The sequence below is a fragment of the Sceloporus undulatus genome, chromosome 1, assembly GCF_019175285.1.
Source record: "Sceloporus undulatus isolate JIND9_A2432 ecotype Alabama chromosome 1, SceUnd_v1.1, whole genome shotgun sequence".
In the NCBI taxonomy this organism is placed as follows: domain Eukaryota; kingdom Metazoa; phylum Chordata; class Lepidosauria; order Squamata; family Phrynosomatidae; genus Sceloporus; species Sceloporus undulatus.
This window is the reverse complement of record NC_056522.1, coordinates 14,423,151-14,440,195: the sequence shown is the minus strand read 5'-3', so window position 1 is coordinate 14,440,195 and position 17,045 is coordinate 14,423,151. Positions and strand designations below refer to the sequence as shown.

At 38.2% G+C, this 17,045-nt stretch overlaps 1 protein-coding gene across 1 annotated transcript in view; it reads right to left on the bottom strand.

The window, feature by feature from the left end:
- Positions 1-17,045, bottom strand: part of PPP4R3B (protein phosphatase 4 regulatory subunit 3B) — a 41,051-nt gene that overhangs the window by 21,718 nt on the left and 2,288 nt on the right. Inside the window, 5 exon segments of the mRNA XM_042446934.1 lie at positions 110-187; positions 9,282-9,686; positions 9,688-9,906; positions 11,151-11,249; positions 14,478-14,533. Of these exon segments, the coding sequence (XP_042302868.1) occupies positions 110-187; positions 9,282-9,686; positions 9,688-9,906; positions 11,151-11,249; positions 14,478-14,533 (857 nt within the window).

Below are 17,045 nucleotides of genomic sequence, written 5' to 3'. Positions count from 1 at the left end.
TAGAAATAAATCCTAACAAGGGGAGGAGGGGAGGACAAGGAACATTTACACCTGGAAGGCTGAAGAACAACTGCTTCCACAGAGATAAAATCACACATGCAACATTTACCAGTTCACGCCTTTTGTCGTCATCAGTAGCTTCGTCAGTTAGCTGTGCAAAAACTTCAGACAAGAACTTTTCATCCTCCTGTAAGATATAGAAATTGTACATTATGACATACAGATCATTATTCTCATAGTTCTAGAATAAAATCAAGATTTGTACTATTGTAAGGGATTTATTTTATGCTTATGCTCTTGCATGCTGTCAGTAAAATAAATGCCATAGATTTACAAATTTCTCTTTTTTTTAAGTAGCTCCCATTGTGCCAAAAACGTTCCCATCCACTGAATTCAGTTCTGTTAGTCGTAACAGCTGAATTATACCCAACTGGTACACAACCTTGGCTTAAGAATATTGTAAGCATTCATACAAAGAAGTTAAAACTCAGACCTTAGTTAGCAACTAGATTGTAGCCCTGTTTGCTCAATATTTTCGCAATGATTTTGTTGGAAAGGAAGAGAACATGGCCCCACTTAAGAAACTGCAAAACTGCATAGGAATCTATGCCAAATTCATATAGGAAATCTATGCATATATAGCAGGTTCCCACTTCTCCAAAGCATGAAAGGTGATAAGATTTGTGTGATGGATAGGTGACAGGGCACTACTGTTCCTGTCACGTGAGTTTAATCATGTGAGGATTGAATGTCCAAATAGGTCTTTTTTCTCTCAACACTGTTTATGCAAATTAGGACTAACCATCAATTCAACAATAGCTGTCATTACCATCATCTTAATCCTACAATGTTATGTTGCAAGATCTAAAGGTTAGAGGAAGACCAACCTATTCTTATTCCCTTGTTTATTTCTATTTTCTCCTCCATATAGATTCTCCAGAGAAAAAGAGATTCCTCTCCTCACTGAGTATCAGTTCCCACTTACTATGACTGCTTTTAGCAAACACAGAAGGAACTAAGGAACAAAAATGCCAATCCAACCCCAGAAACAAAGTGATCTGAATGTAGAAAGCTGTACATTGGAAGCTTGGGTTGGTTTTACATAATACAATCCGCCCTCCCTCCATATTCACGGATTCTGCATATATGGATTCTACCATCCATGGCTTGAAAATATATTTTTTTAAATTTCAAAAAGCAAACCTTTATTTTGTAAGGGAGACCAGTGTATATAATGGGACTTCAGCACCCACAGATTTTGGCACCCATAGGGGTCCTGGAACCAAACCCCAGTGGATAACAAGAATCCACTGTATTCCATTAAGCCATCTTAAAGCAAAAACATTTTAAGGTCAAAAAAGTGCACCAGAGACTCTGCAACTATATGGACACAGAGCAGAAAAACTCTGGATAACTCAGTAAACATAATAATATTTTAGTGTCTCACGCATCAGTCTGAAAAAAAAAAACTGCTTACTTGCCGTTCCTCCTCCAATTTAAAGACGTCACTCAATAATTTTAAATCCCATTCTCTTTGAATGATATTGATTTATTATTATTCTGTTATTTCTGTATTGTCTCCCAACCTTCCCAACACAATGAATACATAAAAACCAATTAAAACAATACAAAGATAAAAACATTTTTATATGCATTAGAATATTATTTGAAAACTCCTAAAAATAAGTCTAAATACAATCCTAGAATCAAATACTGAAACAGTAATTTCAAAGCATGAGGAATAGCACTGTTTTGGTCACCAGCTAGAACTATTATCTTAGGTTAGGTTCCACAGTTGCGGCATTGCTACAAGTGAAGTCTCCAGTCAAACGACTCAAATACTTTGCCCTCTTTGAATGCAACAGAACATCAACCCAATATTTTGTTCTATTAAGAAATTTAGATAGTAGGTAAGGATTTACTAAAAATTACACATCTGAAAGACAGAGTCAATAGCTATGTAGCATAAGCTGTATTATTTCTTAATTATTTATTTATTTATTTATTTATTTATTTTATTTATAAAGCGCTATTCCAAATAGATCATAGCGGTGTACAAGAAATTAAATTAATTTAATTTCAAAAGTGTAAATCACACTGTCTTATGATATCAAATCTCTCCATAGCTTTTATCATTAAACACATTAAGGTGTCTTCCTATGAAAAATCTACAATGGATTATATGAACTGGAAGAAGGAAGCAGAAGACACAGTTCAAGACAGACAAATCCTTTCCCAAATTAAATGAAACACAGAATTTTAATAATGTTAGAAATAAGCAGGAATGCAATTTTGCTAAACCAAAACACAAATAAAACTTAATTCCAGAGTTAGAGGTGAAGAATACACCAAGGGGTCTCACAGAGCCACTCGCTGCTTCCCAACATCCTACTCCAATGTCCCATAATCTGTGAAGTCGAAGGCTTTCACGGCTGGCGTCTATAGTTTTCTGTGGTCTTTTTGGGCTATGTGGCCGCATTCTGGAAGAATTTATTCCTACCGTTTCGTCTGCAGGCAAAAAACCCACAGAAAACTATGTCCCAAAATCTCATTGCGCTTGCCTATCACTGGAGCTTGACACTATTTTTAGTGCCTGTCCAATTCTTAGAAATGTATCATTATGCAAAACTGACATGAAGCACACAGCCAAGACAGAAGCTGGTGAGCTGCCTTCTTGAATTCTTCCCTTCCCAAACCAAGACTTAATGATGGTGTCACAAACTGTCATGCTCATGACACATCCCTACATCAAATCACTCTCTAGCTCAGGAATTCCAGATGGCAGCCATATGGCATAAGCCCTGTGTGTTGTGCTCCCCCACATTTTTCAGAGCAACGCTATATTTATGATGATATTTTCAATGGAAGCACTGGTACATGCTGTTCTATTCTTCCTATCTTCTCGACCTCATAGCTAAAACTATAATTTGACACAAGTATGTTTGTAAAGCAATTGAAGTGTGCCAGGGTTTCTACACTTGTTTCTAATGCTGTAATGCAGACAAGAAAATGTTAGTCTTCATAACGCCTTCATCTTATTAACTGGCATCAAAAGCCATTTCAGTTTAGGCACTGGTTACATAATCCATCTGAATATAAAACTGCATCAGTCTTGTTACTAAACCCTCAAATGCATCTTTGGTCCAAAACACACTGCAGAAATGATCCCATTTGGGACCACTTTAACTGCCCTGGCTCAATGCTATGGAATTCTGGGAACTGTAGTTTTGTGAGACATTTAGCCTTCTCTGTCAGAGAGCTCTGGTTCCACAATAAACTACAATTCCCAGGATTCCCTAGCACTGAGCCAGGGCAATTCAAGCAGTCTCAAACTGGATTATTTCTGCAGTGTGTTTTGGACCTGAGTCTAGTAGTATGAAAAATGGATGTATCTATTATAAGAGAACCAGAACAGATTCATTCTCCTAATGATCAAAAATATCACTTGGCCTTTTCATATTTCTTGCCTAAGCTGAAGATATACATCTCGACTTATATTGAAACCTTGTAAATAAGAGGTTAAAGTATAATTAATGTATATGTAACAATTCCCAGGATTCCCTAATACTGAGCCAGGGCAGTTAAAGCGGTCTTGAACTGGATTAATAACTGTGGTGTGTTTTGGACCTTTGTTCAACACTTAGAATCACGGAACTGTACAGCTGGAAGACACCTCAAATGTCACTTATCCCAGTTCCCTATAAAGGTAGGAGTCAATGTTTTGTACTCTACAGTGGTTTTAAGAACAACAGGGGAAGGGGGAGAAAGATAGTCCTAGTTAAAAACTGAGAGCCTCCTCAGTGGTTGCTCCCAGGCTGTGGAACTTTCTCCCTGGGAGATTCAATTGGCCCTTCTTTGCTCTCTTTCCATTGCTAAGAAAAGACATTTATGTAGACAAGCTTTTGACTCTTAACTTGTGGGAAGACTCTTTTAATGTCATCTTAATGTGTCTTTGTTTTTTAAATTAAGTTGTATACATTTTAAACTGTTTTAACTTTGGGCTTTTAACTGCAATATCTGCTTTTAAACTTTTGTATAATAAGATTTTAACTGTGCTTTGTTTCAATTTGTTGTAAGTTGCCTAGGGCCCCACACTCTGTAAGAAAGTGTTGGAAGATTTTTGCATTCTCTTTCCTCCGCCTAGATTGATAGGGATACCCTGCAAGAAAACTCTCCTCTCTCTCTTTCTCATTCAAACTAACCATGTGATTTAGGTCACTCTCCCTTTTGGGAAGAGCTAACACTCTAGACATTCTCTCAAAAGATTTTCAGCTGAGCTGCTGGGTTTTCCATCTTCCTCCTCTCTAAACTTTCTTTGGAAAGATGTTGAGATAAAGATTTATTTTCCCCTGAACCAGATTAGGATACAGCCTCTTTGTGTAAATATAGATTAGAGGCATTAGTAAACTTTTGTTTTAAACTTCAAGTTACTTGTGTTGTTTTTGAGTCAGTCTCAGTTCTTAGGGAAGTATAGTTAGACAAGGACATGTTTTCTGCGACTCTGCTGATTAAAGCTAATCCTAACTGGGTTGGCTTTGTCATTTTTGATATTTAAATATTTTTGTTTTCTTACCAAAGGCTGAAGCCTTGGGAAACTTAAATTACGCTACAGAAAGGCAGTTTACAAGACAAACACTCCCAACTCCTTTCTTCAGGTATTCAATATCTCACGATCTAAGCCTATGAAGTATTGAAAAACAGCAGCTTACTACAAAAAGCAAAAAAGGAATCTAGTTTTTTATTTATTCATTCATAAAACAAGCTTCATTGACACAATAATACCAATAATGAAACTACACTGTATCAACTCCAAAAGCTGAATAGCATTTTCTATGTTGTAACAAGATTAGATAATAATCTTGAAATAAAAAACCCACACAGTGGTTAATTATTGTCCCAGTACTCTGTACCATAAGCAAAATATATTCCTGCAAAGGAAACCTGAGACAACAGCTCTAGATCATCGCTTAGGCTTACTCTGCACATCTCTGTTTTCAAGGATATGTAACAGCCGAAAGCTTTGGGAAGTTATGAAAACAACTTCCAAAAGAAACAAGCTGGATTTTCACATAGATTGTGTATACTCAAGACACAATCTAGCACTCCACCATGGCACAAAGCTTCATACGAAAAAGACCTTCAAGACCAGCTAATAGTACTTCCAGGGAACTAGGAGGACTATTTCAGAAGGAAGTTAAAAATAATGCTGTGGGTGTGCACAAAGCCTTGGTCTCCCGTCTGAAATAACTCTTTGGATTTCAGCCATCAAACGAAAGAAATAAAAGATTCTTTAAGGCATTTGTTGCTCCCTCCTACCTGCTGCTGCTCACAATATTGCCCATCAGAAGAGAGATCTCCCCAACATTTCTCATTCATGTTTCACTTAGGGGCCTTCAGGCAACAAGAAACCGCAAAAAATACACCAATGTCATGTTGCCACAGCAGCAGCAACAAGGATCAAAATAAAGGGGGAAACTGTTTCCAAAACACAGTTGTTGGCACGTATTGAAAATATCTCCTCCATGTGTTATGCTCTTGGAAGACGGGGGCAAGGAAGATGGGGAGGACTGAGAAGAAAAGGCCTTAGGCCTTTGTGTCATTTGAGATTCAGTGTACAATTACAAAAGATACCTCAGTTAACAAAACAAAAAAAAGATTACAACAAAATCTTTTTGTGTCCATCAAGCTGCCCTTTTTCTACCTTGTCCTTTGATTATTTGAAGTTTTTCAGCAGCATTGGAATTGGGAGGATGATGGACGGCAGGCAAAACACAAACTTTCAATGTTGGGTTCCAACATTACCGTATTTTCCGGCATATAAGGCGACTTTTTAAGTCTGCTTTATGTGCCGGAATTATACCCCAGAGACAGGCGAATGGGATAGCCACCTCCCTGTCCCTGGGGTCCTTGCTGGGTCCTCTCCCAGACAGCCGGCACTCGTGCCAGCTGGAGGATGCCTCTCTAGAGGCCTGAGAGAGGATCCTCAGCAGCTGGGCTCTCACTGCCATTTTTTTTCAAAAGGCAGCAGGGAAGTGGCTCCAGAGCCGGCTGGGCTGAGGAAAAGAGCTGGCCCCTTACTCCTCCGCGCCACCGCTGGGGATCCTCCGAACCTCCAGTGGCTTCAGAAATCCTCTGCGGAAGCCGCCGCTAGCATCACCCAGGATCCTCCGCTCCTTCAGCGGCTTCCGTGGAGAACTTCTGAAGCCGCTGGGGGATCGGAGGATCCCTGGTGGCGGTGGCATGGAGGAGTAAGGGGCTGGCTCTTTTCCTTGGCCTGGCCTGCTCTGGAACCGCTTCCCCGCCGCCTTTTGAAAAAAAAAATGGCGGCGAGAGACCAGCCGCCAAGGATCCTCTCTCAGGCCTCTAGAGAGGCCCCCTCCAGCCGGCACAAGACCCCCTCAGGGGCGTCCAGGGATGCTGCCGGCGGGCGACTTGGGGGGTCATCTTATACCCCCCCATTGCCTTATACGCCGGAAAATACGGTACTTCTGCAGCATGCACTGCAATTGATCTTGTGATGGGAAAGGATGTGATCCTACTTTAGCTAGACCTTCTAAATCTAAAGCTTTGTGTGCCTGCCTACAACTGCAAGCTAAACAGGAGCAGCTTCCTTATTGAACATGTGTGAATAGCAAAGGGCTGAGCAGATACGACTGCCTTAATAGCTATCTCCATAGATCTGTAAGTTTGGCCACCAAAATGGAAATCTGGATCCAAATGGAAGAAGCTTCCAGGTAGCCTCCAGATGGTTCAAAATGTTTTTGTTTCTTTATGAACAGTTTACCTGACATGATTGCTTTATTTCACAAGTGCATCTTGCTAGTTTTTGATAAAAAGCCTGTAAATTACAACATGCTAAAAAACGTTTTTTTGGTGGCATGGGAAGTCATCTCTATTTTTCCCCCTGTTATTTCTACCTCTGGTACCAACGTTTTGGTTAAAGAAGTGAAGCCCAGAAACACATTTAAATAATAATATGAGGTGTATTTGTAGATGTTTATCCTGCTCAGTCCCAAAGAACATGTGTTAAAATGTGTTTAAAAATTATGCTTTAAGCAATAAAGAACAATTTACAATTTTAGCAAAACCGCCTTCATTCCGGCCTGATCTGCAACTGAATCCAAGACAAGATTAGCCTCTACTCTTAAAAAGCCAGCTGCTTTGCAATGCTTCCAGAAAATGCTTGAGCCTGGACAAGGGAAGAATGTGCTTGTCATCTATTATCTGTCTTCCTTCACCTCCAGAGTGGACAGCAACTACCTCAGCAATCACACTATAATGCAAAGACTGTGTCAACTTTGCAGGATACACAAGCAACTGTATATGGAAGTGGAAATTCTATATTATGACTTTTTGGCTGGAAATGATGTATTTATTATAAATTTGTTTTAGCTGCAAGTAAGATTAGACTTAGTTTTCAAGATGGGAATGATGATTAGAAGTCTCATTTGCCATATGTTTTTATCATTATTGTTGTATTATTGTATCTTATCAATGGGATTCTTTTAGTATTATTATTTTTTCCAGAAATTCTGTGCCTTGATCCTTTTATATTGCTTTTGTATTCACTGACTGGTCCAGTATCAAACTGTGAAGGATTTTAGCTTTTAACAATAAAGTTACTCTCTATAATGACCTTGGGACAAGACAACCCTCCCAGAACAATTCCCCTGGATGACATATTTCACGTACAGTGGCACCAAATAAAATATTGCCACAATACATATTTTTTAAAAAATTGCATCACAATAAATCACAGAGTTGGAAGATACCAACTCTACCAATAAATCACAGAATTAGAAGGGTCATCTAACCCTCTGCCATGCAGGAAGACACAATCTAAGCACTTCTGACAGTTTCTCATACCCCTACAGTCCAATCTCTAAAATTTGAAAGCCAAGGGAAAAAAAAATAAGAAGATGAAATTCCCACTAAGCCATGGGAACTCACTGCTGAGTAACTGTGGCAAGTCACACTCTCTCAGCCTTTAAGTGAGGGCAAACCTCTCTGAACAAATCTTGCCAATTAAATCCTGTGCTAGTTTCACCTGAGGGTTGCCATATTTCAGAAATGACCTGAAGGCATAGAACAATTGCTCCCAATAGGGCATTTGGCAAGTCAACTACATGCAACCTTGTAAGTTAATACAGAAAGAGATCTTCTCTCCACAATTTGTTCAACAACATTTACCCTTTCCCGTCACCACTCCCTTCTCCTTCTGTGTCATGTCTTTTTAGATTGTAAGCCTGAGGGCAGGGAACTGTCTAACTAAAAAGATTGCATGTACAGCGCTGTGTAAATTTACAGCGCTTCATAAATAAAGGTTAATAATAATAATAATGTAAAATTATGCCAAATACTAAACTAACAGAAGAGAAGATTTTTATAGTCATAGAGGAGACCACATATCAGCACATTCTTTGCACACAGAAAATTGTTTCCTATCCCTAGTATTTCCAAATAAAATGGATAATGTAGCAGCTTGTGCAAAGACTCACTGTTTGAAACCATGGAAAACTTCTTGCCAGTCAGATTAGACAATAATGGCATACACAGACAAATTACCCGACTTTGTACCAAGCACTTTCCTATGCTCCTTACAGTTACTTCTCATGATTAACAAGGTTATGCTCAAGCGATGTTAAATTTGCTCCCTTTTTACTTTTTAAAACATATTTTTATTTAGAGATTTTGTAGCTACAAGATTTATTAAAGGTTAAATCTGGCAATAGAATTAGCTATGTGCTTAATACAGTACTTCAGATAACGCTTCAGAACTGTACAGTGCTGTAGCTAACATTTAAATGCTCAATCACAGAGCTGTGTCTTTATAAAGCAGGTAAAAATGTTACAATTCATCTATTATTGTTGACAACCAATGGCCAGTAAGAGTACTGTTGTGGTCCTTATTTACACTATCTTGTGCTTTTAATAAGCACAACACAACACAACAGTTTAAAGTCAAGCACAACTGTTGAATGTAAGCCATGAGAAAAGCTACTGCCAAGTCACCCACCTTTTACATCTCAGAGAACATGTTGCATGCAACATGTCTGGCTTAAGATGATATGTTTAAAAAAAAACATGGGGAACATACAAGTCATACTGTACAACAAAGAATAAAACCAGTCCATGTTGTTGAGGAAGAAGCGAGAGAGAACATCAGAAACTAAAGCAGATATAAAACACAAGTACTAGATTAAAGACATACTACTGTTAATGCCATAATCATGCTTGCAATGTCCAAAACAGAATACCTTCACATTTTTATATTCACTTACCTGCAGCATACTGACAATCTCAACTTTGTTAAAGAAAATGAAAGAAGTGAGTGTAGAAAGAAAATTCTCTTCAAAAACAGATGGTGTTGGCAAGATGATGTCCTGGATGTATTGTACCCTGTAAGTCTGATGAATCTTTTGCCTAAGTTCCGAGTCTGTTATGGGTATGACCTCTTTAAATTTTGCTGTTTTGGTCAAGAACTCCCGGTGCCTTTTTGGCTGAGCTAATGCAGGGTCATACTCAAGGCATCCCACAACATCCATAATGCACTCATCTGAAAACATCACCTCAAAAAGAGTTGCTTTATTGAGGAACAAAATTCCTCTGATAATTTCATACAAATGATGCAAGCCTTCGGTATTCTCTAGGTTTTCACAAAGCTGAAAAAGTTGCAATAATTTTTTTAATGTAGCCTTCATTTTCCAAAGCCAAGGCTAACTTTTCTCTACGGATGGGTGATGAGAGAACTGAGGTAACTAGGTCTGCAATTTCTTCGAGTTTGTTGAGCTCACAAGCAGGGAGATCAATCAAATGACTCGTTTCAGGCATTTCCTCAAAGCGTTCTTCTTCCGATTCATCAATGAGGTCCTGCGTGACTTCCACTGAAGGGTCTTTACCTTGAACCTAAAAACAGAAACATGAATACTTTCTGACTCATTCTGAAACACACTGGGGAGTGTGGGTGGGAAACAAGAGAAACTAATGACAAAAGCAATCATTTGACTGCCATATATATAAATCATACAACATTGACAGGCCTCTAGCATACCATAATCCGATCACAAAGGAAATGGGACTGATAAGTTATACCAGACTCAGATTCTGCTCCTAATGACTTAAGACACTATGGAAGGAGGCAGGGACATATTCCTGAAGCTTATCATGGTGCTGCAATGGTACTAATACTTTGAGCAGTTGCTGTCACATAGGGCAGCACATGCTGGCTGCAATTCTAGATGCAGGAGTGCAATACTATGACCTTGGGTGAGTCAAATTCTCTCAACCTCAGGGGAGGCAAAGGCAAAATACCTTTGAGCAAATCATGTGAACAAAACCCTGGGTTAGGTTCACCTAATGTCACCAGAAGTCAAAAACTACTTGAAGGCACACAACAATAAAGTAGCACTAAAATATTGTTTTAAAAAGAAAGACTGAATTTCATTTGTATGCTGCCTTTCTCCCAGAAGGGATCCAAGGTGGCTCAAAAAAAATTACAATTGCGCCCCACGGGCTCCCTGGCAGCTTTCAGCATGATGCAGGTGCACTGTATATTAGAATGCCTGCTTAAATAAAAATGTCTTAGCTTGCTGATGAAAGGCAAGCAGGAAGGAGACCAGCCTGGCATCCGGTGGGAGGAAGTTTCAAAGGGTGGGAGCAGGCACCGAGAAGGCTCTCTCATGTCTTCACCAAGCCAGCCTGCGATGGTGGCAAGACTAAGTGAAAACGTTCTCCTGAAGATCTTAAGGCTCTAGCAGGTTTGCATGGGGAGATACGTTCTCTCAAACAGTTTGGATCTAAGCTGTGTAGTTTTATAGTTCATGATCAGCCCAGAAACAAACCAGTAGCTAGTGAAGTTGTTTCAACAAGAGAATTACATGCTCCCTATAATTGGCCCTGATCAGCATTCTGAACAGTTTCCAAAAAGCTGCTCCATGTAGAGTGCATTACAGTAGTCCAAACAGGATGTAATCAAGGCATGTGTCATCATAGCCAGATCTGACATATCAAGAAATGGGTGCAGCTGGCACCCATTTCAAGTTGCAACTAACTGAGCTTGTAGTATTTTTTATTTTATTTTTTTCCAGAAATCTGATTTTATATAGTCTGAGGCAAACTAAAATGTGGTTAAAAAAAACCTTAGGTCTTACCTGGCAAATCTTTTCCCAAATCTCATCACAGCCGGCTTTTTCTTGAAAACTCAGGGCTAAATCATAATTCTCTGCTTCAGACCAAACAATCAAAGTATCCTATTTCAAAATGAAAGATTATATTTATTATTTGATTTTATGAAAGTACCGTGATGATCACAACTAGGTTTATATGGTCAACATCTCAGCATAACTTCCTGGAACCAAACGCCAGTGGTTACCAAGGGCTCGCTCTACTAACCAGGGCTGACCTTGCTTAGCTTCCAAGATCAGATGGGATCTGGTGCCTTTAGAGTATTTAGGCCCCTCAAAAAAAATTACAAAATAGGCTCAGCACTACTATTACTGACAATATGAACATATGTCACAAGCTAGAAAAGGTTTAGATTGAGTGGTTGACACTTACTGAGAATGGTCATTCTTGTGAGGCTGTTGTCTTCAGCCTCACAGAGAATATCTTATTTGTGCAGGGTTCTATTAAGTGTAGGCTTCAGTCAGAAACATCACACACACCACTAATCATGAATGAACTCTGTAATTGCTCAGAAATACACAGCTGATCAAAGTAAAAATAGGAAGTCACTTCACCCTTCTGTCCTCCTCTTTCTTAGTTATTCAGCATGCAGAATTGTTTACTCCCTTTGTTCACATGTAACAGATGGTCCATGGTATATCACTCAACAAGCTTCTGATATATAAATCTTTTTACAGCATGCACAATGGATATTTTCAGCAGTAATATAATGTGACAGAATCTTAACTACCCTCTCACTATCCAGTCATGGCAGAAGCACCTTAGTAGATTTATGAGCTCATGGTACACAATTTCGATTTGTGTGCAGAAATTCACCAGTCTTTTTTTTACCATCTTTTATTTTCATAGATTCAAGATAGGTCAGGCGAGCTACAAGAGGAGGCTTCGCTTGCAAAACCACAGCATATTGATGACTCTAATAATTATTTTACATTATAATACTGTAGTGTAAAAAAAGGCAATTCTGGAGTTACAAGACAATAATCATTACCCTATAAAACAGAGTTTAAAAATGGGTGGTAAAAATCTATCTTTTACCATTTCCAGTATTTGAACAAAAGTGAAATTAAGGTTATTTAATAATAACCGTAACAATGTGAGCTAAGTGCAATATGCTAATTATGTAACACATTACTGAGAACAGAAAGGATGTACTTTGAATAAATTAATAACAAATATCATATTAGAAAGATCAACCCGCAGAACAGGCTATTTTTTCCCCAGAGTTCCTTAAAGCAAAACCAACAAACAAATCTGACACCATTCATATAAAAATACTATCACTTATTATTTCACACCCCTTGTTTTTAATTTTACTTAATTTTTTAATTACCAACCTTTTTATATAGCATTAGATCCTATGTCTGATTGATTGGGTTTATGGCGTATTAAAAAATACTATGAAAAACAACAAATATTCCCCAGATGCTTCTGTTGGTGTCCACATTTATGGGGACATCACTGGGGTGTAGTTCTGCCCATAAGTCAGTTATACATCCTGGAGCCCATGACTGGTCATACTAGAATGCTGGGAACTGGCCTCCAGATGGAAAAATATAGATACTAAAACAGGGCTGCTGCTTTGTCCCTAAGAATGCTTCTCCTGTTTAAAAACATGAAGATGCCATTAGGATACAACACTAACTGCATCATGTAAAACAGCCTCCGATCCCCTGTCCTAAAAAGTCAAATAACAGAATTAGACACACTAAGAAAGGACTAGTGACTCTTTACTACAGTAAAAATTAATCCATAAATTTACTGTTCAGATCTAACTGTTCTTATTCACCATCAACACCAGAGTGCCAATATAACACTTAATGCTGAAAAGGATAATCAGCAAATGCAACCTGTGTATTTTTGAATTAGTGTGCAGGTCTTGCTAAACCTATTTATAGAAAAGATTTACTTATTTCAGCTCTGATCCTCCATTTGTTCCATGTAAGACAGTTCTCTGTGCCAGCAGAGTTCAAATGAAGTCAGTGGAATTCCCCAAAGACTGATTTCCTAATTTACCATGTGAGGAAAAAAGGTATTTTGGGTAGATAAAGTATTCTATCAGTCACGGAACAAAACAGAGATCACTTAAAGAATTTATAATGTGCCTTTAAGACACACACCTTTCCTTTCTGTCCAAAATGACTAAAGACTGCACTTACAGCTAAGTTAACTACATACTCCTAATCTTGCTTTGCACCCACTGGTCATGTGAATGAAAGGAGTAGATTGAAGCCTTCAATTTGCATAGCTAACTGCAAAAATAACCTCAAGGCTCTTTTTGTAAAGGTGCAAGAGCATCTTGACATCCACTAAAATGTTCAAAATACAGGAATAAACAGAAATTACTTTAATGAAAAGTTGAAAACAAGTAGAAGGTGAAAGGGGAAGTATTATAGCAGGCTTGCACAAGTTGGATGCAGCCCATCAACCCACATTTTATGGCCTACTAAGTATTTGACAGTCCTAATGTTGCAATCCCAAAGTAGCAACAAAATCTGAGGTTTTATGAAGCACCATGTGGGTTGCAGTAAACTGGTGAAGAGATGTATCCAGCATGGAAGCCTACAAGCAGGATGCGCCAGCATTAAGTATATGACACACTTTAAAATACATAATACAGCACACATACATTAAGTTACTAGTTAAAAGTAAACACATGATAAAACTGTTGAGAGTTGGACAGAATGCTAATGATATATGATTTCATCACTTTACTAAAGAACATCTGATGCTGAGAAGACTAACTACCTATCTATTACTCAGGATGACTAACTTCTCTTAGGTCCAAAACACACTACACTGCAGAAATAATCCCGTTTGAGGCTGCTTTAACTGCCCTAGCTCAGTGCGAGGGAATTCTGGGAACTGGTGCCACAATAAACTACAAGGATTCCCCAGCACTAAGCCAGAGCAATTAAAGCAGTCTCAAATTGGATTATTTCTACAGTGTATTTTGAACCTGAGTCTAGTAGTATAAAAAACTGATATACCATAGGCCAACTGAATGCTATTATGAGAGAATCAGAATAGATTCATTCTCCTAATGATCAAAAATATCACTTGGCGTTTTCATATTTTTTGTCTAAGATGAAGCTACACATCTTGCCTTGTATCAAACCTTGTAAATAAGAGGTTACAGTATAATTAATCCATATGTAACAAATCTCAACATCCTCCACAAAATAAAATGAGGCCACTCAATTCATGTTGCTATTTCTTCAGAAAAGAGCAGGGTTTTTTTGTACAACAGTAGCACAGTTAAACATATAGGCAAAAGAAAAACTAGCACATGCCTGCTGTTTCTGATATGCAGTGTTCGGATTTATCTTCGATTCCAACAACAGTGAACCTGAAAAGACGACAAGAGTTAGTTAGGAATCTAACAAAATATAATCTCTCAAACCACTTTATTAAAACTTGGGCTGTCCCAAATAATACCTCTTCTAAAATGCCACCCTCCATTGTTTCACCCAAATAAGGATAAAAACAGTCAAGATTAAACAGAATTTAAAGTCTGGATATATAGCACTTTTAAAAGCCCATTCTGGAGCCTGACATTTAGAAGAAATCTAAAAAATAAAGCAAATTTCCATGCAAATTAAATTATTCATGATATTATAGCCAGTCAGCTAATAACATTTGATTGACTGAATTTACCCATGTAAGAACATTATGTTCTTATCTTTGTGTAGTAGCTAACACACATTTATGTTGTGGTATATGCAGAACACTAAACTCTGTAACCCTAAAACTCTGTATAATGTGTGTGTCTAAGCAGGCATGTATCATGGCAACCACTCTCAAATAATCTTTTCCAGCTCGCGCAGGGTTTATTTACTACATTAACACCTGTTTGTTAGCAACGTTGCCAATATATCTTCTTCTTCTAAAAAGAGCCTTCCTGATCATTCAAGAAAAAAGTATCTGAGGTAGTTAAGAGTTTAAATGCTAAGTTTAAAAAATGATGTAATAAAACTACTTTTTGAGGCACCCACTCCATTGGAAATGAAAGACAACACAAGTTACATTTTCTTTCTTTTTACTGCCCCAGGAATACAAAGACTAAACCACTATGGTCAATTTAAGGCAGAGTTTAGGTTACTTAGAACGAACAGTTCTGGAGTCACTTGCTCTGAAATAAATTAACATACAAAACTTCCAGAGCCAGCATTATATGTTCCTTAAATGGCTGGCAGAATAGTAACTTAGTAGCCTGAAAGAGGGGAAGATAGCCTTCCTTCCCACTGTTACTTTTTTTCTCATGAGAAACATAATAATAGCGAACATAATCTTAAAGATGATTAAATGACACAAATACATTAATTAGTCTTTAAGGTAACAAAAGATTCACTGCTTTTCCTACAACATGGCTATCCCCATACATAAGAAAAATGTCTCCTGGAGGGGGGGAAACCTAAACCTAAAATCTGGAGCAATAAAGAGCCCCCACCCTGAAGGATGTTACTAAGAGAAAAAAAACACGCTTCAAGTTTGGATTGCCTCTAAATGGATCTCCTCTTTGGAATGAGCTTCACAGCAAAGCTTTCCAGAACTTCAGGAATCAAAGAGAAATTCATGTCTGAACAAGATGAAACTGAAAAGGTTAGTTGCATTTGAAAAACAAATTCTGAGAGAATTCAAAGACGTAGCCTGTGTTAGTCCAGAGCAGTATGTAAAGGGATCTTATAGTACCTTGAGGTTCAAAACACACTGCAGAAATAGCCCAGTTTGAGACCACTTGCCTTGGCTGAATGCTAGGAAATTCTGGGAAGTGTAGTTTTGTGAAACATTTAGCCTTTTCTGTCAGAGAGCTCTAGTGCCACAATAAACTACAATTCCAAGGATTCCCTAGCACTGAATCAGGGCAATTAAAGCAGCCTCAAACTGGATTATTTCTGAAGTGTATTTTGGACCTCAGAAAAAGGATGTGTTAGCCTAAACTTTCATAGACTTAAGTCTACTTTATCAGATGCATCCCATGAAGTTGACTTAACAATATGAAAGCTTAGGCTACCAACCTCTTTTTCTCAGTCTCAAAAGGTACTACAAAATCCCTTTGCATACTGATATTCCAGACTAACAGGGCTTTGTCTCTGGATTCTACTCATCAGGTGCGAGGTCATACTTCTGCAGCGTTGTGTAGAGAGTAGTTACTGGTCTGGTTATGTATGGTGAGTAAGCATCATCAGCAACTGACTACATACTGAGCATTCAAAAGTGAGTGTTCCCCTGCCACCCCAATAACTCATACTGGTGAACATTTGAACGACTGTATGCAAAGGGACCGTGTAGCACTTTCAAGGCTAACTGAAAGAAAGAAGCTGGTAGCATGAGTTTTGTAGACTAGAGACTACTTCTCAGATGCATGTTTTAAAAATATGAATTTGAGGAAGCAGATTCAAGTCTATGAAAGATTATGCTACTATCTTCTATCTTTCAGTTAGTCTCAAAGGTGCTGCAAGATCCCTTTGCATACCAGCTCTTCAGACTAACAACTATGTCTTGGGATTTGAATGACTGGGTGAGTAATATTCAAACACATAGCCGTGTTAAGTCTGGAAAATCAGTATGCAAAGCGATCTTTGAGTGAAAGAAGTTGGTAGCCTAAGCTTTTATAGTCTTAAGTCGACTTTGTTGGATGCATCTGATGACTTTAGTTTCAAAAGTGCTACAAGATCCCTTTGCATACTGGTTTTGAAGACTTTAATGTGGCTATGTCTTTGGCTTTGGTAGTCTAGGTTTTTCTAGTCGTAGGTCAACCTCACTGGATGCATCTGATGACTTTAGTGTCAAAGCTGTTAAAAGACCAATTCAGTAAGTAGCATTCTAAGACCTACTCTTGTCAGGTCTGGAAAATCAGT